Source organism: Salmo trutta, chromosome 32 (assembly GCF_901001165.1).
Source record: "Salmo trutta chromosome 32, fSalTru1.1, whole genome shotgun sequence".
Classification (NCBI taxonomy): domain Eukaryota; kingdom Metazoa; phylum Chordata; class Actinopteri; order Salmoniformes; family Salmonidae; genus Salmo; species Salmo trutta.
This window is the reverse complement of record NC_042988.1, coordinates 25895515-25919584: the sequence shown is the minus strand read 5'-3', so window position 1 is coordinate 25919584 and position 24070 is coordinate 25895515. Positions and strand designations below refer to the sequence as shown.

At 44.2% G+C, this 24070-nt stretch overlaps 1 protein-coding gene across 3 annotated transcripts; it reads right to left on the bottom strand.

Annotated features, from left to right (window-relative positions):
• Positions 1-394: 394 nt before the first annotated feature.
• Positions 395-23237, bottom strand: LOC115171557 (cAMP-dependent protein kinase catalytic subunit alpha). Of its 3 annotated transcripts, none has more exons than XM_029728501.1 (10): positions 22556-23237; positions 11944-12005; positions 11246-11374; positions 10869-10967; positions 8423-8505; positions 8143-8269; positions 6374-6469; positions 5993-6115; positions 3998-4162; positions 395-3658 (listed from the first exon to the last, which is right to left on the bottom strand). In XM_029728501.1, exons 1-10 carry the CDS (start codon positions 22599-22601, stop codon positions 3533-3535), a joined length of 1056 nt encoding a protein of 351 aa, XP_029584361.1. In that variant the 5' UTR covers positions 22602-23237; the 3' UTR covers positions 395-3532. The 3 variants fall into 3 exon arrangements, with proteins under 3 accessions (XP_029584361.1, XP_029584360.1, XP_029584359.1); XM_029728500.1 differs by lacking the exon at positions 22556-23237 and adding an exon at positions 16675-17052; XM_029728499.1 differs by lacking the exon at positions 22556-23237 and adding an exon at positions 13781-14281.
• Positions 23238-24070: the final 833 nt, after the last annotated feature.

Below are 24070 nucleotides of genomic sequence, written 5' to 3'. Positions count from 1 at the left end.
ATAGCACTGTAGGCCTACACGATGCAGATAGATAAGACCTGCTGTTATTACCATGGCAGTGGCTGGCTCCAGTCCAGACACATAGCCAGGAGCCATCTTATCAGTGACGCTATTCTCCTCCATCCTCATCCCATCTGACATGTTCTGGATAGATGGCCAGAGGCTGAACACTCATCTGGAAGGCCCCTGAGGAATAGACAGATTGACATACATATGTGTATAGGTGGTGTAGGCCCACACACACACACACACAGGTTGAAATCAGCTCCTTGCATTATTCGTTCATCATGGCATCCCCTCCACCAAGATGTTCCTACAAACAATACATTTTCTGCCAACATACACATTCTGTTAGCAAAACAATCTGTATAATCTACAAAATATACTCATACAATTTTAATTTTAACAAGTAAAACTTTATTGGAATGATACATGTTGCAAAATATTACTTTATTTTTTTTAAACATACTCGTTGTGTCCTAAGGGTATCCGTCAAGTTCTCCAGAAGGTAAGATAATTAAGACTGTCAAAGGCAGATATACAGTATTGTTTCCCGGGGGGGTACAATAGACTACACCATCACCGCACCCAAATCGGGAAGGAAAAAGATTCAAATGTTTGTTGTTGAAAATACACTTAGAAAATATGAAAATTAAAGCAACATTTTCTCCATGATGTAAAAAAATGGAGACGTTCAACATGAAGAGTATGTAAAACTAGAACGCTAACAAAGACAAACAGAGTGAAAAGATGAAGACAGAGAAGCTGATGATAGGGTTATAATGATGCCGGAGGAGTGGGAGGCGGTCAGTAGAAACAGGAACAAACATTTCATAGACATAAGGTCATGGGTCAGGAAAGCCAAATTACATTTTTAAAAGCTGTCACATCAGTGGTTCATGGAGCTTATCCCACCACTCTAATCACTGAGTGACTTTTCCAGCACAAAACCTTAAATGTTTGCAGGACCAAATGGTAAAAATCTTTTCCTGAACAACAATTGACCAACTTTCTAGTCACAACTTAAGCTTACATTATCACATTTCTTTAAAAAAAACATTTTAAATATAGACATGATTCGAGAAGTGAGGTGTGCTTCGAAGGATCCTAGCAAGGCAGTGGAGGTGACTGAATACCTGTAGCTGGCACTGACCCTCCCTTACCACTAATGATGCTTACTTAGAAAGACCAGAGGGATGCAAAACAATGAATCAAGCTAAATCAGTTGGTTGTGGTATATGAATGGTTGCAAATCTCAAATAGTCATTAAAACATGTCATAGGTCTTGGACATCTTGCATTTGTTGTTTTTCGTCACATGCGAGAACCGTGATTTTTTTAAATACATAACATTTCTTCAAAGAGCACAAGTTTGGAAGTCTGTATCTCCACTCGATACACATTTATTTTCTTCTGTAAAGTAGCCTTCTTACCATACTGCTCTAGACATTCAGATGCAACCTCTAGGACTGCCAAAGAATCATTTTCCAAAATTTGATTTTGTGAACATTCGGTAGAAATAAGCCATACTACAATAGACTTAATAACAAAACTGATTGAAGGATAAATACTGTATATTATCAAACAAGAAATGCATTTGCAAGAGGTGCACAAGGTGTGGTGCCTAATGAAGGCTGGTGGGGGTCCCAATCACTCAACATTTAGTGTTTACATAGGAAATTAATAACCTTATTACCCCAAATAAAAGCTAGTGGGAAAACAAAGCCTTGTTGAAAATCAACTAAACCATGTCAATGTGTTGCATCATCACGCCTGTCTACAAACCTGCCATTGGTGAGATTTGGGCTGCGATTGTCTTGCATCCAAAAATAACATTGCAAATAAAATAATCACAGGACAGCTTTTCAAAATCCATGAATCAAATTGTTATACATTTTTTCTCATGAGGAAAAGGAAAATAATTTGACAAATTTACATCCTGAATTCCAACAGTCATACATTGTGACAGTGTCCATTTGAAGATGATTTCAGGGGATGTAGGAGTAAACAGGCCAGCAGCAGGTTGAACAGAGCTGGTGAATTAACATGATTAAATCAGCATTAACTGTTCACATCTAACTGAACACTGAATAAAATGACAACATGATTTCTGGCAGATAAAAAGCGGGCCTTGATCCATCCTACAAAAGGGGCAGGTGAGAGTCAGTTTGAACAATTTCAGATACCTCACCACGACCAGAGCTTTAGGTCCTTTCACATCTTCTCTTTTAAAAGTGATATTATACAAAAATAACATGCATCATTTTGCTACTTTTTCCTGCGCATTAAAAACCACCACCTTCGTAGTTAACTGACAAACATGTCTGCGTAAGCAATGTCCTTACTTTTGCAAATTTTGCAGAATTCATACTTGTTTGTTTATTTCTGAAATCTTCATTTCGGTTTCACAGCTAAGAGACAACTTTGGAAAAAAAGATGGATATTCACGTTTTTCTATAATTAATCAACATACATGTATAAATGTGCTATGAATGAAATAAACACTAGTCAGAGAAGAGAGTGTGGTCATTATGTTAGTCACTGTGTTTTAACCCACCCTTCAACACTAACACACAAGCACAGATTGACTTGAGGACACAATGATCCTCAAAGGGTTTTAAAATGCTCTAATAAATTCAGTTGAAGAGGAAAAGAGACTTAATTAACATTAGAAATGCTCATGTACACAATTTCACAGGTCCCCCCCAAAAAAGGTAGTAAGACCTAAATGAAGAGATAAATCATTGTTTCTCTGATCAAAAAGTGGTCAGCACTGCTTGAACTGCAAGCGATGAGAGAATCCTCAGAAACCAATAATCATGCCACAACGAGCGGACAGAAGGCGTGTGCAGTGTCAAGCTTTCAACTAGAAAGGGCACAAGGGCTGATGCCACCAATAGCCAAAGCTCTGCACCAATGCTTTCGACACGGTTTTGCAACCAGTTGGCATTATGATAGGCACGTCTGTTGGACTTGGTATTGCTTGGACAGATTCAGGATGAAGAGACAGAAGGGGGGGGGGGGGGGGGAGAAGAATTGGGGTAACATGATAGGAGTGGGTGGACAATTACAAAACAAGAATGAGATGCCCTCATTCATTGAGAAGCTTGTAGAGAGGACCCACTCAGGAGGAGCCTAGATTCAGTACCAGAACATCAATGCCTCAACCTGCCTGCAATGACTCAAAATGTGTCGCTACACCTCTGCCAAGATACAAACCAACTGAAGAGAGAGGTGGTTAGCCCCTGCCCCTTCTACCCTTGCAATTAACACAAGAGGGAAAACAGGACATGGATAAGTAACAAGGTGAGAAACAATCAGAAAAGGCAACACTGCTGGCTCTTTCAGGTCTTTTCTCTCGTTCTTTTTCCTCTCGCTCTTCATTTGGGGGGGGGGGTGGTTGTTACATTGTTGATGTCGTAATTACAAAATGCAAGTTAGCAGTCCAGCTTATCACCTCTCCTCCCATTTCCTTCTGTTCCCGCCTTCTCTCTCTCTACATCCCTGTCTCTTTCCGCTACTCCTGGTTGGGCCTAGAACTCGGCAAACTCCTTGCCACATTTCTCTGTGAAGGAGACTCGGATTTCCTCTTCCTCATAGTCGTCAAAGTTGCTGGTGTCACCGGGGCCTTTGCACTTGGGAATAAACGGTGCCTCCACCTGAAAACAGAGAATACTCAGATTCTTGCTACTGTAGCATTCACAGTTTCATTCCTCAGTTTCTGACATCTGCGGTTTGACAGTCACTGGTCATTCACTGGTTACGGACAACATGTTATTCGTCAAGTGGACCACGTTCCAACTCTGTAAGACTATGTGAGTAATGCATGTGTAACATGTCTCCAAACAAGACCAAGCCAAATGCATTAGCTCTGAATCATACCCCTTCAGCCATCCCTCCCTTTTCCAAACCCCAATCTCTCCGTCGCAACCAAACCTGCCTCTCTCCAGTGGCTATACAGTGAACAATAGAAGAGCCATGGAAGCAGGCCTTCTCACCTTCCTCTGGTAAATGGCAATCCAGTCAGTGGTGGCGAACCACTTGTGGCCCTTGATGTCGTTCACTCCATTGCGCAGGTTTCCGAAGCGCTTGGTCAGGTCCACCTGGAGCAGGTTCCTCAGCAGGTCCTTCAGGTCCGAGCTGAAGTGGGAGGGAAAGCGCACCTGGGGACAAAAACACATCAAGGTTGTGTTCAGTAGAAAACTTTCCAAAACAGAAAAAAAAAGAGGAACCATCTAAAGTCATCCCTTACAGAAATGTTAATTTTCCATAACAAATATCACTCAGTTACAGCAGATCAGAGATTGCCCATCGACTCTGACAGGGCCTGTTTACCCTTTCCCCCCTAATGATTATGATTGGGGCTAGATAAGCTGATCCTAGATCTGAGCCTATGAGAAACTTCAACAGGTATGTGGCTCACTGCAGAGAGAGGTCAGTGGGTCATGTAGACACCACAATATATTTACAGTGGGGCTGTGGAGTCATGATCAAATAGGTCAGGAGAAGTGAGCTAGAATTCAGCCTAACAAAGTGCTGTGTATGTATGAAGACACCAAGGTCAGGGGTCAGAAGAGAGTAATGCTAATGTGAATATAGCAACAAAAGCAGGAAAGGCACAGTAGGACAGTGACAAGGTTTCCATCCAACCATTTAATGCAGATTAATTACCTGACGTGAAAAAAGCCACAACCGGGATGATGGAAACAGGAAATGCCGAAACAATTTTATAAATGCAAACAGATCATTTGTTCGTTCGACATGGTGGGATCTTTTTGTGTCTCTAAAATGAATGTGAAAAATGGCAGTAGAAACACCTTTAAGCGCAAATATTGATATAATTTTTATTTATTTCACCTTCATTTAACCAGGTAGGCAAGTTGAGAACAAGTTCTCATTTACAATTGCGACCTGGCCAAGATAAAGCAAAGCAGTTCGACACATACAACATAGAGTTACACATGGAGTAAAACAAACATACAGTCAATAATACAGTAGAAAAATAAGTCTATATACACAATGTGAGCAAATGAGGTGAGATAAGGGAGGTAAAGGCAAAAAAGGCCATGGTAGCAAAGTAAATACAATATAGCAAGTAAAACACTGGAATGGAAGATTTGCAGTGGAAGAAAGTGCAAAGTAGAAGTAGAAATAATGGGGTGCAAAGAAGCTAAATAAATAAAATACAGTAGGGGAAGAGGTAGTTTTATGGGCTAAATTATAGATGGGCTATGTACAGGTGCAGTGATCTGTGAGCTGCTCTGACAGCTGGTAATGACCACCATACCGAAGTAAACTTGGAATCAGGTCGATAATATGTTGTGTGGTCCTCTCACTTTGACTTGGAAAAGCATGCAGTTTATTAAGCTACAGAAGAAATAAGTTATGAACTTCACAGGGTGAGGAAAGTAGAAGGTGATGAGCTTGGTGCTCTTTTCCAATAAATCTCCAGGGTCTTATTTTGGTGACATGATCGATGCTTAGCTGCCGTTTCACCCCCAAATAATATTGCTGTTATCCATAATAATCTCAATGTAGGTAGCCTACCTGCACTGTATCTGCGAGATGTTGGCTGAGCGCACATGCCAAGACCAGAGTGGACACATTCGCTATATAAACGCAACAGTTTGTGACAAAACCATCAGTAGAGTTGATCACTTCGATGGAAACCCATTTAACATGTATTTTTCCATTTCAGTACATGGGAATTGACCTCAAAAGTTACTATGTGCAGTACGTCATCACACAAAGCCGTTTATTCACAACAAGTCTATTTGATAGAAACATCTCTGGTGGGAAAATGTGCATATTATTTTATGCATATTTTAGAATACTCACACAAAAATCTGTTTGAAATTGGATGGAAACCTAGCTACAGACATTAATTAGTTTGGAGGTAAATGACAATGAACTGCCTTATCTGACTGGTACTGAAAGCAGCTCTTAAAGGAAGAGTGTAATCTGGGTTTCTGTCTGATGTACTCTGTACTCACCTTCCCTGATACAATCTTCTCATAGATCTGAATGGGCTGATCAGCGAAGAAGGGAGGATAGCCAGCAGCCATCTCATAAATCAGCACGCCCAGAGCCCACCAGTCCACCGCCTTATTATAACCCTGGGGGGGGGGGGTAGAGAGAAAGGAGTGTTAGATTCCCAGGGAAAGAGGCAGAACTAAGCACAAAAAGAAAGAATGGGAACGTGTCATAAATAGGCTCTTCTGTAGTTAGCGGTTGTAATCGTGGTCAGAGTTGTTTGTGAGTGGCATGATCTTTGCTGTGTCGTGGTAATGACCCCTATGTTGTGGTAAAAACCCCAGTGTTGTTATGGATACGAGGTGTGACTGCAGGCCGGGGGTTTGGTGGTGACCACTCACTTTGCTAAGGATGATTTCGGGGGCCAGGTACTCCGGAGTGCCACATAGCGTCCAGGTCCGGCCCTTCACTCGCTTTGCAAAACCAAAATCTGTTACCTGGGAGGAACACAGAGGTGTCTCAGCAATGACAATCAACAGTTCAGTTCTGACATTCACTTAAAGTTAGACTTCCAGGATTTTGGCAATGATGCCCTTTATCAACTTCCCCAGAGTCAGATGAACTCGTGGATACCATTTTTATGTTTCTGTGTCCAGTATGAAGGAAGTTAGAGGTAGTTTTGCGAGCCAATGCTAACTAGCTTTAGCATAGTCACTGGAAGTCTACGGTATCAGCTAGCATGTGATCCCTTTAACACTTGAACCGCCTGGCCTTTCAGCCTACCAGCAGCCGCTAGAGAACGTTGCCGTGCGTTCCCTTTAGCATATGTATCAGATGCATAAACCCACAAGGTGTAGCAAACATAAGCACAAAGTAAAATGTAAAAGAGAATTGTATCAACCTGCAAGGCACTGTCAAATGATTAACATGGGTGTCAATACTGATAAATAAGCATAGCAAACTCATTACACTCTTGTTGTTCTAGATTAAATCAACGTCTTCACCCTTATCATTCAGTTAGGCCTCATTTAAATTAGATTGTGAAGTAACTTGCACAATTCTCACCCATTCCATCATTTGTCATTCATTCAGTGGGTTGGCATCGTTTGCTTCCTTGGATAGAGTCAAGGATATGTTTTGCATTTTTCTAAAGACCTACTGCAACATGTTTTCGTTTCCCTTACAATACATTAGATTAGTAATATAGTTATAGTAAATTAAACAGTCCCATAACAACATCTTTTACAAAGTAAAACGTAAAAGAGAATGTATCAACCAGCAAGGCGCGCAGTTCAATTATTTGCTTCTGACAAATAGGCATAACAAAATCATTACACTATTGTCATCTTAAATTAAATCAACCTCTCCACCCTCCTTATCATTCAGTTTGGCCTAATTTAAATTACATTGTGTACTAAGGTTTATTTATTTAAGAGCATTTACAAAATTAGGGCATGTATAATGCATTTCATATGTAGTATGTACAGCACACCCATGCTTGTTCTCTATTAGCGCTTACCTGTATAGCTAGCTAGCCATTAGCGCTACCTGTATAGCTAGCTAGCCATTAGCGCTACCTGTATAGCTAGCTAGCCATTAGCGCTACCTGTATAGCTAGCTAGCCATTAGCGCTACCTGTATAGCTAGCTAGCCATTAGTCTTACCTGTATAGCTAGCTAGCCATTAGTCTTACCTGTATAGCTAGCTAGCCATTAGTCTTACCTGTATAGCTAGCTAGCCATTAGTCTTACCTGTATAGCTAGCTAGCCATTAGTCTTACCTGTATAGCTAGCTAGCCATCAGTGCTACCTGTATAGCTAGCTAGCCATTAGTGCTACCTGTATAGCTAGCTAGCCATTAGCGCTACCTGTATAGCTAGCTAGCCATTAGTCTTACCTGTATAGCTAGCTAGCCATCAGTGCTACCTGTATAGCTAGCTAGCCATTAGTGCTACCTGTATAGCTAGCTAGCCATTAGCGCTACCTGTATAGCTAGCTAGCCATTAGTCTTACCTGTATAGCTAGCTAGCCATCAGTGCTACCTGTATAGCTAGCTAGCCATTAGTGCTACCTGTATAGCTAGCTAGCCATTAGTGCTACCTGTATAGCTAGCTAGCCATTAGTCCTACCTGTATAGCTAGCTAGCCATTTGACTATGTGCGTGTTCTCACCTGTATGTATCCCTGGTTGTCAATGAGCAGGTTCTCTGGTTTCAGGTCTCGGTAGATGAGGTCCAGTGAGTGAAGGTATTCAAAGGTCAGAACAATTTGGGCGGCGTAGAAGCGGGCGTGGGGCTCACTGCAGGCAGAGAGACGAGAGGTCAGAGGGTAACGTGGACACCACAATATATTTACTAGGAGGCTGTTGTGGAGTCATGGTCTATGGGGAGGGTTAACTACTGTAGCTATTTGGTTATATTTCCAACAGTGGGAGACCGGTAAACAGACTCACCTGAACCTGCCAATTCTCCTTAAATGTGAGAACATCTCACCACCAGGGACATACTCCATCACCATATACAGGTTAGTGTTGTCCTACAGAGAGAAATATTTCACACATTTGAGTTGTGAACACACACACACCAGGGTTTCCGTTATGAAAATGTGGCACCAGACATTTGACCGCATTTAAAATTGACCAGACACGTTTGCATTGGGAGCGTAACCTGATCAGGGGGTCCACCCACGGTGCTCAGAATGACATATCACATTTAGATTATGGTCATTCATCATAACAGAACATGCAAGTCCTGGATGCAATGAGGTGTGTCATTACCGTACACTTTGAAGATGTTAGATTAACTGTCCACATGTACTTTTCCCTCAGCCAACAAGACCAGTAACAAATAGTAAAATCACTAGCCTATGCATAAGCAGAGCGTGAGTTTCAACTTTGGGGAAACTCATTTTCACCATTAAAAAAATTGCACCTTTATAATAAAGCATTCCATGCATCATCACATTTGAAGACTTATGTAAGAGCCTACTATTTGTAATGTGATGAGCATATTGGATAGTCATAATTTAGGCTAATAATATAACAATCAAATGTTCGCAAAAAAAGACAGTTGGATGCATGGCTGTGTGCATATAGCGTAGAGGCCTGGGCCACAGCAGACACCTTTTTTCTTTCTTCTCATTCAATTCTACTACACTTTGTGACTGGAGACATTAGCAGAACCTTTAACACCACAAACTACAGGGTAGCCTACTCTGCTGCCATTGACAAACAGATCGATAAACACTACGCTGTCCATAGAATAGGCCTATGAGAAGGGGAGACAAATAGAATGAGGTCCATCTAAACTGGAGGAGGAAATTATTGTCCAAAAACAACTTAAGTGGCACTGACCCAACAATGATAGAATGAGTAAGAGCAGTGCACAGTCACCGGTGATCTGGCCGATGCTCTCTGCTGTTGCCAATAAGATAGGCTTACTGTTTAAGTTGAATTTTGATAACTAAAAGACAGTTGAGTCTTTTCATTGTCTTCTCTTTACAGAAATAGCCATATGCTTTCCAAACTGTTTTCCCACAATTGAATTAGGAAATGTTGCGATATGCCTAGATGTGCCTCTACTTTCCAATGACAGTGGCAACCCAAATTGCGCACACTGCCTTTCCTTACGACTATAGGCAATGCAATTTAAAACAATCCACAATTGTATTTTTTTAAGGCTAGGGGAAGCTAATGTTCCTCTGTGGCCAATTCATGCTTTAGTAGCCTCATTTGAATGATTATAGAGAAATAAATAAATAAGACACTAGTAGGCCAATTAGGCTAAATAATTTTGGCAATTTAGTTTGGGAAAGCTTTCCCTAGCCTTTTGGATGCACCCCCTATGTCAATCTACTATCCCCCATAGTAGACAAGTTGACCTGTTCTATTGGTCAGCTTGTGGAGAAAGAAATAGCCCAAATAGACTGACAGCTGTGGGACGATAGAGCCCAAATTCATATAACCAGTAGGCCTGGCTACATTAAAACACATTAAAACACAAATGAATGTGATGCAACAGATCAAAACGTTTAGCTTAAAATGTTGATCGACTATTAACAATATTAGTGCAGCAAGGCTACATGAGAACGTGCATTTGGCTACCGGACAATAAAAAAACTAGTTGAAAACCAATAGAACATGAGAGAAATAGTCTACTGGTTTCAATGCTATATGGAAGTCTATATTAAATAATTGCCTCCACGGATATGGTGTGATTTTGCCAAGGCTACTTTGAAGCAAGGTAAAACATGCCTCATAATATGTAGTAAAACATTTCAAATAGTAAAGTAGCTATAGGTTCTCAAAATGCAAACTACAATTTAAACATGCTGATGAAGCCTGCGTTCCGTTGCCTATGCATTTGAATGGTGAACAGGAAGCACACTTCAATTACCAGTTGAGAAGCTAAAATATTAGCTATTTTTAATCATGGCCCAGGAACTATTTTTAACACACAATTTAGAATTATTGCGCAGTGATTGGGCTTATAAAAGCGCTGTCTGACAGATTTTCCTCTCAAAGGTTCTGTATCGGTATGCTGTGCGCGTGTGATAAGAGACATAATGAATACACACACACACACACACACACACACACACACACACGTGCCAATTTAATTCCTCAAAATGATGCAAATTAACACATACCGATAATCATCGGTCAAACGTATTTACATCAACTGGTACGTCCATCATTGAAAAGGCTAAAAAAAAATTGTCATTTGCAAAAAAAAAGTATTTTTTTTCTCCCGGACCATTGGCCAGTGCCAATTTTATTTCGCATCTTAAAAAAATAAAATAATAAATAAATGCATCAGAAATCTGGCTATTACCGGCTAACGGAAACCCTGACGCACACACACGAACACATGCACCCACGCACACGCGTCCAGCAGTACCTTGAAAGAGTGCTCCAACCGCACCAGGAAGGGGAAGCTGACGGCCTGCAGGATGCGTTTCTCATTCAGCGTGTGTTCTATCTGCTTCAGCTTCACCACCTGAGGGGAACCAACCAGGACACCTTGTTAAGCAAGGAGCCCCCTACATCTCTGACTAATGGGCTGAGAGACAGTAACAGCACCAGGGTTGAGGCGGTCAATTCCATTTCACATAAATCAACTCATGAGATTAATATACATTTGTATTCATTAATATAAAAATATCTACATGCACTGTAAAAGAGGACTTGGAGTCAATTCACTAACTGAATTTGAATGAAATCAAACCCAGCTCTGAAAACCATACAATGTAAAACTGATTCCCTAGGCCACATTACCTTCTGTTTGTCAAGTATCTTCATGGCAAAATGCTGGCCAGACTCTTTGTGCTTGACCAGCATGACTCGACCAAACGAGCCCGTGCCCAGGGTCTTCAGACGGTCAAAGCCATCCAAGGCCGCAGTGTTCTGGAGAGGAGAGCATGTCAGTTAGAACAGGGAAACAAGCCCAACACCAGCCAGAATGTCTATCAGGGTGCCAGTCAGGACGAGTAGCAACACTGGACTCAAACTACCCATCAAACTTCACACCGTCCTGTCAAAAAAACAGCAGAAGCAGGATACGATACGGATTCTGAGACATTCAAAAAGTGCAATGCGTCAGGCAATTGCTGTTAGTCCTGCCAGTGCACACATATCACAGCAAAGGTATGAGTCATTCTTACATTACTACAATAGCAAATTAAACATGTGTTAAGCTAAAAGAAAAAGGAGGGAAAGTGTTATGCTAAATGCTGCATATAATCAGTAAAGATATCATTCTATGTAGACCAGGTTCATTTATTGTGTATGCACCGAAGCATAAGAAAGTGAAAAGTTCCAACAAATGTGATTCTAGTTAGATCCAGCAGAGGGCACACTTCTCTTCTCTCACCCAGGTGTAACTGACACTGGGCTGGTATGCTGGGGTCTTTCTGAGCATGTGCAGGCCTATCATTCATTCCCACACTTCCCTCTCTCTCTCTCTCTCAACTCACCTGTGCTGGATTCTCCCATTTCTTGAGGAAATCCTCTTTGGCTTTGGCAAGAAACTCCTTCACTATAACAGAGGGAACAGATGGTTTAGCACCTACCCTACTTCATGACACACTGATTCCATCAGACACATTTAGATGAGAACGAGGATGTTGTGATAGAGTTCAGCAGAGGTTCACGTCTATAACCACTGACCAGCGCTATAATATAAAGACTTCTCTGTAAGGCTAAACTGTGATATTTTGGAGATGAACTTGAGCGTGTGTTAGAGTGAGTCTTGTGTGTACCTTACCTGTGGCACAAGTATATCCTATGTGTAGCCTAGCCCAAGGCTGTCCATCTCCCTCACTCTGGCCACACACAGACAGGACTTATTTCCACTGATGTTGAAGCCAAATCGACTGAGTTCATGTTATCTAATACTTCCTCCAGCCATGTCAGAACGGGAGCAGAGAGCCAATCAATACAGGCAGTCTATGTGAACGTGTTGTGTGTGTGAACACATTACTGTCTCTGTGCCAGTGAATGTGTGTGAGATTTTATCCACTCCAAAGTGACTTATCATAACCTTTATACAGTCGCACACTAACGCACGCATGCACACAGACAGCATCACACGCAGAAGTGCAGCACATCTCTCCCTCTTATCTTTATTGGGCTGATCACTGTGTGCTTTGTGGGAACACCAGCCCTTCCTCATTAATCCCTGCTCATATCTATCTGTGCCTCAACACTGAGGACAGTGGCTGGCTGTTACTTGTATGAAAGTACCACAACACTGGCTAAGTTAGTACCACTCAACACTGGGGACACTGGCTGGCAGGCTGCTACTAGTAAGCAGTACTATTAATACTACTATAGGAGACAGAGGGCTGAGGGCAGGGGGAGGAGGAGAATATGTACACTACAGTAAATCGATTGGTTTGTCAGAGGAAAGCTGAACATTTAAATCTGTCACCCTCTTAAACCAGTATGCAATTCTCTTTAAATTAAAAGACTAAACAGATCTCGAAACCTTGTGTGTCAATTTATGGCTCATACATGCATAGCCTAATACACCATCTGTAATCTGGAGAAAGCCACGCAATCCTTACATTCAATAAACGTTTTGTTCTGGCGAGCTGCGTGCTTGTCCCTTTCATAGTAAAAACACTTAATTCGTAATATATTGTAAGAATTGGAATTCGTAACATATCATACAAAATGGATGACGTTGTACACAATTGTTGGGGAACCATTTTGGCTCGTGAGAACAACTCAAAACTACTGGATGAAATTATACAAAACCTCTGTAGCATCAGTAACAGTCAAAACCATACAAACCCTTGTGATCAGCACTAATATCTCCTCAGTGGTCCTGCTTTTCTCCATTCACAAAGGGGCTATAAACACCCACCCCTCTAGCAGCTCTCTGGAGAACAACTCCAACCGAAGAGGAAGGCCAGAGAGCAGCACTGACCAAAGTTCATATAAACATGACAACAACCATGTTGCTCTCATGCCAGAGCCAATGAGAAGAAAAGCAGACGTACTCTCCCAGGAGACTAATTTCCCAGTCAGTTTGTTCCTTTATTCCCCGCTAAGTAAACCCCAACAGAGTCTCCCATAGAAGACACCCCTTCCATACTGTAGGCCTACAGCCAGAACTAAGGAGTGAAGTTACATCTAGCTATCAAACAGCTCAACAGTTAAACCAACAATGGCCCAAGTGGAATTGACTTGATCTAATGCAGCCTTTTTGTTAGATTTGCGAGGCTCGGCTGCCACGAAAACCATCTGATGGGTGGAAGATGATTCCTGGTCCTTCTAGCCTTCCTCTCCACTGCCACCCTCCCTTACCGTCAGGGATCACTATGGGCATCTCTGGTGCTGCCGCAGCCTCTGCAGCCCCGGAGCCAGAGGTGGGCCCAGACTCCCTCTTCCTGCTACCATGCCTCCTGGAGCTCTTCCTGTGGCTGTCTGAGCCTGACATCAGCCCTGTCACTTCTACGTCGCGACCTGCCTCTTCTTCCTCGTTCCTCCTCACAGTGGTTGGCTCATCGCCCCTTCTCCCATTACGTTCACGTCCCAGAAACCCAGACAACCTTCAACCTTCTTGGTTTCTTCTCTCACCTTCTACATTCACTTTCCAGTTTCATCTGTCTGTCTTGTGTCCTGGCATAGAGCAGAGCTCACTCCGCAGCCAGAGCCCCTGGTAGTCCAGAGCCAAACAAAGTCCACAGTGCTGTGCTCTCGTTTCAACAACTCACATAGAGCAATTGGACCTGTGCTCCGTTTGTATCTATATTTATTCTGCACACAGTTCTACCTCCTGTTCACTATCCTGTAAACACACACCAACAGCAGGGGCCTGGTCACCAGGGGGAGGGGCATCACCACAGCCAGGGGTTATATTTATGAAGCCCAGAGAGGAACTCTCCTATGGAAAAAAAGGCAATACAGTCCTCTGCTCTGTCAAACCAGGAGATCAACCTGAATTCCTGGCACCATCAATATTACTCTCATCAACACAACCCATCAGTAGACCAAGGGTTTTTCCTGCTCAGATCATGTGATCAGGAAAACCTCCTGGTCTATGGAAGTACCCATGTGAGATGCCACAGCAGGACAGTGTGAAACCATTTCAGATGTTTTCCAAAAAGAAGCTTTTCTAAAGAAAAACCACAGTCACAAACCAACCCCAGCGGTCACAAACCAACCCCAGCGGTCACAAACCAACCACAGCTAAAACACATCCCCTCTAGTGCCCAATGCAACACACACCACTGTGCTCCTGCATCCAGGATCGATGTCCCGATCAATCCCATCTCTCCCCTGGGCTTGGCTGGGACCCTGTGACGCAGGCACAGGGGGTTAGATTGGGGCGTGCTGACCGAGATTTCACTCTGGAGCCCGCCAAACCACATCCAGTCCATATCAGACCTCATTTATAGAGCACACAGCCCGCAGGCAACACATTAGAGACAGTGGACGAGTGGAGCAGCACAGAGACGTGGGGGAGGGGGTGGTACAGAAAGCCACACTGTTGTTGGGGGGGGGGGGCTATATATAGTGAGAGAGGAAGCGAAAGAGAGTGAGGATGCAGAGAGACTGTTGGGTGTGAGAGAGTCCAGAGGAAATAAGTGATAAGTCCACAACCCAGCCACTTCACAGACCTCAGTCCTTACAGTCCTCGTGGTTTGCTTCTCTGGCCACTGTACTGCCTGGTACTTAGGTTCAGTCAGCACTTGGAGTTACAAGAGGTGAGAGTGACTGGGCGTTCTTACAAGAGTATCTGAGCACGCCCAGAAGAACAAAGTGCCTTTAAAAAGAGAGTCAAGAAGTGCTGTGCTATACAAATACCAGCCTGGCCCTGTTATGCAAGCCAGTGTAAACCACCCTGCCAGACACATATTTATAGCCACAGTGGAAGCTCCACCTTGACAGTGTAGCGGCACAGGGACAAATGCATGTCATTTCATACAGAGGGACTGTCTACTGAGCAGTACCCCCACACACAGAGAGGGACTGTCTACTGAGCAGTACCCCCACACACAGAGAGGGACTGTCTACTGAGCAGTACCCCCACACACAGAGAGGGACTGTCTACTGAGCAGTACCCCCACACACAGAGAGGGACTGTCTACTGAGCAGTACCCCCACACACAGAGGGACTGTCTACTGAGCAGTACCCCCACACACAGAGGGACTGTCTACTGAGCAGTACCCCCAGACAGAGGGACTGTCTACTGAGCAGTACCCCCAGACAGAGGGACTGTCTACTGAGCAGTACCCCCAGACAGAGGGACTGTCTACTGAGCAGTACCCCCAGACAGAGGGACTGTCTACTGAGCAGTACCCCCAGACAGAGGGACTGTCTACTGAGCAGTACCCCCAGACAGAGGGACTGTCTACTGAGCAGTACCCCCAGACAGAGGGACTGTCTACTGAGCAGTACCCCCAGACAGAGGGACTGTCTACTGAGTAGTACCCCCAGACAGAGGGACTGTAGACAACAATGGAATGACATGTTCAGATATGTAAACCCAGATTGAAGGAAGTTAGGGTGAGAGTCAGACATCTTGTCCCCGAGACAGACACGTGGCCAGGAGCCCATAGAGGGAACCCCGCTGGACAGACACACAGACAGGTTTCCCGGGAGACAGACAAACGGCTTCCCTGGAACTTTGTGACGCAGCCGACACCAGGCAACAGAACAAACACGAGGTGCTGAATCAAAAAGAGCTTTGTGTGTGTGTGTGTGTGTGTGTGTGTGTGTGTGTTGGCCACACAACATCAGTCGAAAACAACAAACCTAGCCAAAAACCAAAGCGAGTCTACTTTCGTAAAACCCGGACCAAAGCATAGTCATCCTGCCCAACACACACAGCTATGTCTTATTATACTTGTGACAACTTTTTGGGGACTAAAATTCTATTTTCCCTAAACCTAATTCTAACCCCAACATTGCCTTTTTACAAGTGAGAATCAGCAAAATGTCCACACTTCTGAATTTTAGTTGGTTTAACATTTGTGTGAGAACTTTTGGTACTCACAAGTATAGTAAAACGCACACATAGAGCACCGAATCCACAAGAGAACTGGAAAACAGTGGAAAACAGTGTATGGACAGCTGACACACCCAGTCACAACCCCCCCACCCTCAAGCCACTCCAACCAATCACTCCCCTCCCTCCGTGAGCGTCCGTGGGAACAGGCTCCGCCCCCTTACTCCAGTCCAGTCAGTCACTCACTCCAGCAGTGGACCTCTGGCTCCTCCTGTGGCTGGCAGTGTCTGCCCTCCCCACCGCTGGTGTTTCCCAGACAGGGCCCAGCGCGCTGGAACAGCCTCCCCGCCAGCCTGTGCAGCACTGACATGGCACCAGCCTCGGACCTGTAGCAACTAGCGAGGAAAAAGTGTCCTTCAGAGAGGAGCCCTGAACTTCGAGACAAGGGGAGCACCACCGACCCTTGGAGAATTCTGTATAGGAGGTGGGATATCTGACTAGACTTGAAGCTGTCCTGCCATGTAGGTAGAGACGAAGCCTGACACTGTGCAGCAATGAGTCCAGAGGCTCCTCCACTTCCTGTCTGAGCTCATACACTGTCCACCCTGCTCTTTCCTGTGGGCCCTGGCTCAGCGCTCCACAGCAACGCCTCCACTATGTCCGTCTCTTCCCTGATACAGAGGTCAGGCCCAGGCTGAGAGACAGGGTCCACCTGAGCCGGACCTTAACCCTCACCGTCCTCTATAGTCTCGTCTCTCAGAGCAGGCTACATGTAGTCCTTTTCCTCCGGTTGTCTAGTTGAAAATAGCTGCCCTGCCGTGGTGGGCGTAAGCGTCTGAACCCCCGGTTTGCACCTGTCTCTGGGGATCAGGGCGGGCCCATAGCAAGGCCATCCAGGCCGATAAGGATGTCAAGCGTGGCATGTGGACAAACCTCTGACAGCCCTGGGACCTCCTCTGCCCCCGCCCAGGGGTCGGATCTTAGCACTGTGCAGCTCTCTGCTAATCCCTCCAGTAATACTACATCAACACCATTTAAAAACAAAGCTGTGTGCTTAGACAACTGAGAGGCGGTGGAGCTGTGATCTCTGGGCAGCCTCGTTTCAGTGGGACAGACAAGGGTTAATGCAACCAGGCTGGTCCGCTCTTCACATGTATGCTCTACAAGCAGCCGAGGCTCATTTCACAGATACCCATTCCAACCAAGCGCACGCCAATGTAACAGCTAGTGTTATGGATGCATAGCCTACACAACACTGTTTTTCCAAACCTGCTCCAGGACTGCCACTCCTCTACTTGTAAACAGAAAAAGCATTTCATGGAGTTTGGATGGGATGCTGCATTGCATTCACTCTCCATGGAAAAGCTCTAGAGGTGGTTCATTTCCATAGCGATACTGAACATTTCAGTTAGAGGGTTAAAAGACCAGGATATCAATGAGGTAGAGACAGTCACCACTTATAGAGAAGCAGAGACACAGTGGAACAGATAAGACCCTAGCCAGGGAGGAAGAGGGAAGCAGCGGGGAAACAAATGGATGGCACCGATTAAAAGAAGCTGCGCAGAGCAGCTTGAGAGGGAGTCGCGACCCAGAGATGGGCAGGAGGGCACACAGAGTGTTCTTGTTCTAAATGCTGTTCATCACATGATGTTCAAGAGACTCCTCAGCGTCATGGTTCAGCCTGGAGAGGATCACACCACCCGCATCATATGACCCCGCCCATGTGCCTTCAGTGTCCCACCACGCCCTCCTCTCTCCTTCAGTCAAGTACAGTGTGGGATTCAAGGCTGATGACCACTACTGTGTTTACATTGGGGTTCCCCTGAGTAACATCCATTATATAAACAGTCAGACATCTGGAAAAGTTTGGCTTCTTAAAGTTGTATAGGCTGGGGCAGGGATAAACACTGAAATCCCCAAAAAAGAGGACCATAACAAGGTCTATTCTGTCCTTATTCCAAACTAGGCTGACTATTTCTCCTGAAAACCTGCATCCAAAAAGGACATCTGCAGTGTGTTTAAGTCCTATACATAGCGATTTACACTGAAAGTAGAGGCTCTTCCCCTGCTACCTGACAGGTGTGCCTCTGTAGTGGCACCGATTGGCCTAGATCAGGGAAGGGTAACTGGCAGCCTGTGGCCGCCCCTTGGATCAATTTCCCTCAAACTATTTTTTTATAACATATAGGTGAGGGGGGACTCCGACAGGGCCCGAACTTACTTTTCAGTGTTAGAATCAAATGTTATTTGTCACTTGCTTCGTAAACAAAAGGTATCTGCATGCTTCCCAGCCGAAACAGTTCGGAAGAGTTTGTGCATATATTATGACAACATTGTTTTTGGACTTCAGAGAAGGTTTTTCCGGCTGTTCGGGCCCACAACATTTTTTCTGGAAGCAAGCAGAGTTCAGAGCCCCGTCTGTGACTGGTCAACTGTAGGGATTCTTCAATAAAGTATTTTTCATTCAACGAAAGAACTCATTTTCATGCAAAAAAATGTTATTACAAAATACTGCACCAAACATCTTAGTTAGATGTAAAATTTCGTGACTAAGATCTTCTCTGCAAAAACGTCAACATTTGACAGAATTATTGAGTTATCTTAGATTAATTATAATTGAGGAAGTGTATACTGGCTACGGCGTCTCAAAAAGGATAAATAGTACTATTGCCACATTTCTCAAGCGAAAGTCTTAAAGGAATATGCAAGCACCCTCGTTCGGTTAGCCGAGTTCGGCTAGGCGCCAGCCGAACAGAAGCATGCCGACGCCTTAACAGCGAAACGCTTACTTACAGGCCCTTCCCAACAATGCAGTGAAAAATATAGAAAAAAAGAACACAAGGAATATATACACAATGAGTAAGGATAACTTGGCTATATACACGGAGTACCAGTACCAAGTCAATGTGCTGGGTACGAGGTAATTGAGATATGTGTATATATATATATATATATACACATATATATATATATATATATATATATATATATACACATATAGGTAGGGGTAAAGTAGCCAGGTAGCCTAGTGTTAGAGTGCTGGGCCAGTAACCGAAAGGTTGCTAGATCGAATCCCTGAGCTGACAAGGTAAAATCTGTGATTCTACCCCTGAACAAGGCCTTTAACCCACTGTTCCTAGGCTGTAATTGTAAACACATTTGTTCTTAACTGCCTTGCCTAGTTAAAAGGTAAAATAAAAAGTGACTAGGCAACAGGATAGATAATAAACAGTAGCAGCATGTGAGATGAGTTAAAAGAGTTAGTGCAAAGAGGGTCAATGCAGATAAGCAAATAGCTACCTAGACTAACTATTTAGTAGCGTTATGGCTAAAGGGGGTAGAAGCTGTTCAGGGTCCGGTTGGTTCCAGACTTTATGCATCGGTACCACTTGCCGTGCAGTAGCAGAGAGAACAGTCTGACTTGGGTGGCTGGAGTCTGACAATTTACGGCCTTCCTCTGACACCAACTGGTATAGCGGTCCTTGATGTCAGAGAGCTCGGCCCCAGTGATGTACTGGGCCATACACACTACCCTCTGTAGCGCCTTGCGGTTGGATGCCAAGGGGTTGACATACTAAGCAGTGATGCAGCCAGTCAAGATCCTCTCAATGGTGCAGCTGTAGAACTTTTTTAGGATCTGAGGGTGCATGCCAAACCTTTTCTGCCTCCTGTTGGGGGAAGAGGCTTTATTGTGCCTTCTTAACAACGGTGTTGGTGTGTGTGGACCATGTTAATTCCTTAGTGATGTGGACACCAGGAACTTGAAGCGCTTGACCCGCTCCACTACAGCCCTGTCGATGTGGATGGGGGAGTGTTCGGCCCTCCGTTTCCTGTGGTCCACAATCAGCTCCTTTGTCTTTCTGACGCTGAGGGAGAGGTTGTTGTCCTGGCACGCCACTGACCTCTAAAGGCGGTCTCATCGTTGACTGCGATCAGGCCTACCGCCGTTGTCTCATCAGAAAACATAATGAAGATGTTGGGAGTCATGCATGGCCACGCAGTCGTGGGTGAACAGAGAGTACTGGAGGGGAGTAAGCACGCACCACTGAGGGGCCCCCGTGTAGAAGGTCTGTGTGGTGGGTGTGTTGTTGCCTAACCTCACCATCTGGGGGCGGACTGTCAGGAAGTCCAGGATCCAGTTGATGATGGAGTTGTTCAGTTCCAGGTTCCAGCGCTTAGTGATGAGCTTGGAGGGGGCACTATGATGTTCAACAATGAGCTGTAGTCAATGAAAAGCATTCTCACATAGGTGTTCCTCTTGTCCAGGCGGGAAAGGGCAGTGTGAAGTGCAATAGAGATTGCATTATCTGTGGATCTGTTGGGGATGTATGCGAACTGGAGTGGGTCCTGGGTGTCTGGGATGATGGTGTTGCTGTGCGCCAAGCCATTCAAAGCATTTCATGGCTATAGATGTGATTGCTACGGGGCGATAGTCATTTAGACAGATTACCTTGGCGTTCTCGGGCACAGAGACTATGGTGGTCTGTTTGAAACGACAGTATTACAGACGGTATTACAGAGAGCGAGATCACACAGTCATCCAGAACTGCTGGTGCTCTCATGCATGTTTCAATGGTGTTTGCCTCGAAGCAAGCAGAGAAGGCATTTAGCTGGTCTGGTAGGCTCGTGTCACTGGGCAGCTTGTGGCTGAGTTACCCTTTGTAATCTGTGATAGTTTGCAAGCCCTGCCACATCCGACGAGCATCAGAGCCGGCGTAGTATGATTTTATCTTAGTCCTGTATTGATGCTTTGCCTGTTTGATGCCTCGTCAGAGGTCATAGCAGGATATCTCATAAGCGGCCGGATTAGTGTCCCGCTCCTTGAAAGCCGCAACTCTAGCCTTTAACACAATAGTAGAATACACAAGGTGCAATTGCAAAATGTGGTTGTTCATCAGCAGTTTCTCTTGTTATGTCAGCTAACATTTTTTAGGTTGGTAAGTTAGCGGTAAACTAACTTGTTGTAATCATGGTTGAATTACCAACCGGGGTGGCCGCATCGATTTTGTTAGTCACTTTCAGTCATATATTAAAAACATTTATCTCGACCTTATGGCAAAATGTGTATTACTGTTGGAAATTAGCTGTAAACCTGCAACAGTTTCTCTACGCCCCATGACAAAATGTGTAGAACTCCAGGAAATTAACTCATATAACTTACATTTAGCTTAGGGCCCCCAAAAGGCATTCTTTGGAGCCTAGGCCTCTGACTGCAAGTGTGGGTATCGATGTGGTTACGCAGACCCTCGAGCCACTTGCGGCCCCAAATGAGGAGTTCAGATTTGTTGTGGCCACCACCCCCATCAAAGTTGCCCATCCCTGGCCTAGACAATGATGCAGTACAACCAACCATACAGGTGAAAGAGCAGTGTAGTAGTCAATTCAGTTGGAGTTTCACATCAAACTCAGTATTGGAAGTCCTGCGGAGAACTATCAATTTAAACTTACCCAGTTGGTTTAAAAAGCTGACTCTTACAAATGAAAAAAAGTTGAGGCAGTGGATTTTATCCAATATAAAACAAATTTTACCTAGGTCATTTGGGAGGTTAAATCAGTAACCAGAGGGGCAAGAACTTGGGTAAATATTGTACTCCAGTGGAATTATTCAGTATTTTTGCATCTATTTGAGTTCACATACAGAGGTATGACAGGTGGAAGCCTAGGCCTAGCATTTGTTGTGAAAATAGGTTGCAGTAGGTTGATATGTGTAGTGGTAATTGGCTGACATGGGCGTGTGTCAGTTGCCCGTCTGGTTTTGGGGGGGGGGGGGGGGGTTTCCTGGCTACAACCAGACTAACCTTTTGGAAATTTAAGATAAAGGCTTTACCTTTGTCAATATTCAATAGCTATATAATCATATATAAGCGCACAATCTTATCAACAAGAGGTAGAAGTGAAGAGGAGGGTCTGGGGCGAGTACAATTTACCATACACGTTTACAAGGCTAGAGATTGGAAATAATACATACATGTAATGACTAGGTTACAAGAGGATCTTGAATACATGTTGTATATTACTTTCATCCCTCCCGTGTAGCAATGAAGACATGTAACGCACCTCAGTTACTGTTAGTTGTCAAGCAGCTAGTACTACTAACAGTTACTAGTAGGAAGCAAAGTAAACTCACCACTTTCCATCTCGTTGCCCTTCTTGGCGGTGGGCGCGTTGCCCATGATTACAGGCCGATAGGGATCCCTTGGATCTGGGTTACTTTTGAGTTTTCACGAGCCTTTGGAGTTTTGTATTTGAGGAAGCTAGCTACTAGCTTGCTGCTATCATGGCTAACTAGCCAGCAGTGAGGTGTTAATTGTACTCCGCTACTACTTTTCCTTTATCCGGGGTTGGGGGGGGTAAACGAGCTAGCTGCACAGGCTAGCTAGCTGGCCAGCCAATGGCTAGCCAACGACCTAGCTAGCTAGCCGGTTTTCCCTCTATTTCGGTAGCGAATGTTGCTTAGCTCTCCCTGGTACAATCAAGACCGTCGAACCGGTTCGGCGCGCCTAGCTGGCTCGCTAGCTATCGTCGCCTTCCTAGCTAGCTATCTATCTATCTATCTATCTATCTATCTATCAGTCACTTGCAGACCCCACTAAAGGCCCTTGATTTTCCAATGTATTCCGTCACAAAACCCTTATATATACACTTTTCCAAGTAATTATTATTGCAAATCGATAGCAGCCCCTCCCTTTCCTTGAGCTCAGGTCCGATGATTTCTCAGGTTTCAGAACCGATCAGCTGTGGCTTACTTGCCAAAATCAACAGCCCTCCATTAATCCTCAGACTACAGAGAGACGAACTCTTGCTTCAGAGATCCACCCCCTGAATATACCTCATTGGTCAATACTTATGTGACAGACAGTACGAGACAACTGTTGATTGGATATGCATCAGTAAATCCAAACGTTGTGATGTTGTGATTTGTCTATTGGTATCTCTCAAATTGTCTTTTTAGCCCGCCTTCTCAGACCAGCTAATAACGTCATCTATTATTTTCCTCTAGTTTACCAAATAGTTGGTTTTTCCTTGCTGATTTTGGTTAACTTAATGGTCGAGAAATACAGGTATGATTCACCTCTTCCAAAAGTTCGTCTTATTCGTGCATAATAAAGTATTATCGAAATGCTAGGCCTGTAGCAAACTGTCCCTATACCGACCCCTCCCGCCCGACTAATCCGTGATTGGCTGTGTGACGTCAAGACGGGCTATTTTTAGAAAGTTGGTCAGAATTTAACGCACGCAGAGACTACGTTTTCAGAATATCTACCCATTTGATACATTCGAAGTTATATTGGTAAATGTACATTTATATTGAGTAATTTAGCAGATCGACGCCTTTATCCAGAGCGAATTACATGCATCTTAAAACAGCTAAATTGGACAAAAATGTAAATGTTGTTAGTATGACTGGTAAGGAAACCAGTGTCATTTAGTTCTATTTCATATTGCACGAATCGTCCTAGATATCAGATTTTACCACCAGACAGCCCACATTCACATACCGCTTTTGCCATTATCTCCTATGCAGAAAATGACAGTCATACATTTCATAGCTGCCAATAATTGCAAGCGTCCATACATGCATGTTTTTTCAGCAAACCGTTCACAAAAGGATTACAATAACATTCAGTGAACTCTGAAGTCA

What these genes read in the sequence shown, in the direction of transcription:
- LOC115171557 (XM_029728499.1), bottom strand. Translation starts at nt 13,913, where the DNA reads ATGTCAGGCTCAGACAGCCACAGGAAGAGCTCCAGGAGGCATGGTAGC. An exon ending in GGTTGGAGCACTCTTTCAAG is followed by an intron (nt 8,506 to 10,868) that starts GTACTGCTGGAC and finishes TTCTCTCTGTAG; the next exon opens with GACAACACTAACCTGTATAT. An exon ending in AGAAGATTGTATCAGGGAAG is followed by an intron (nt 4,163 to 5,992) that starts GTGAGTACAGAG and finishes TTTTGTCCCCAG; the next exon opens with GTGCGCTTTCCCTCCCACTT.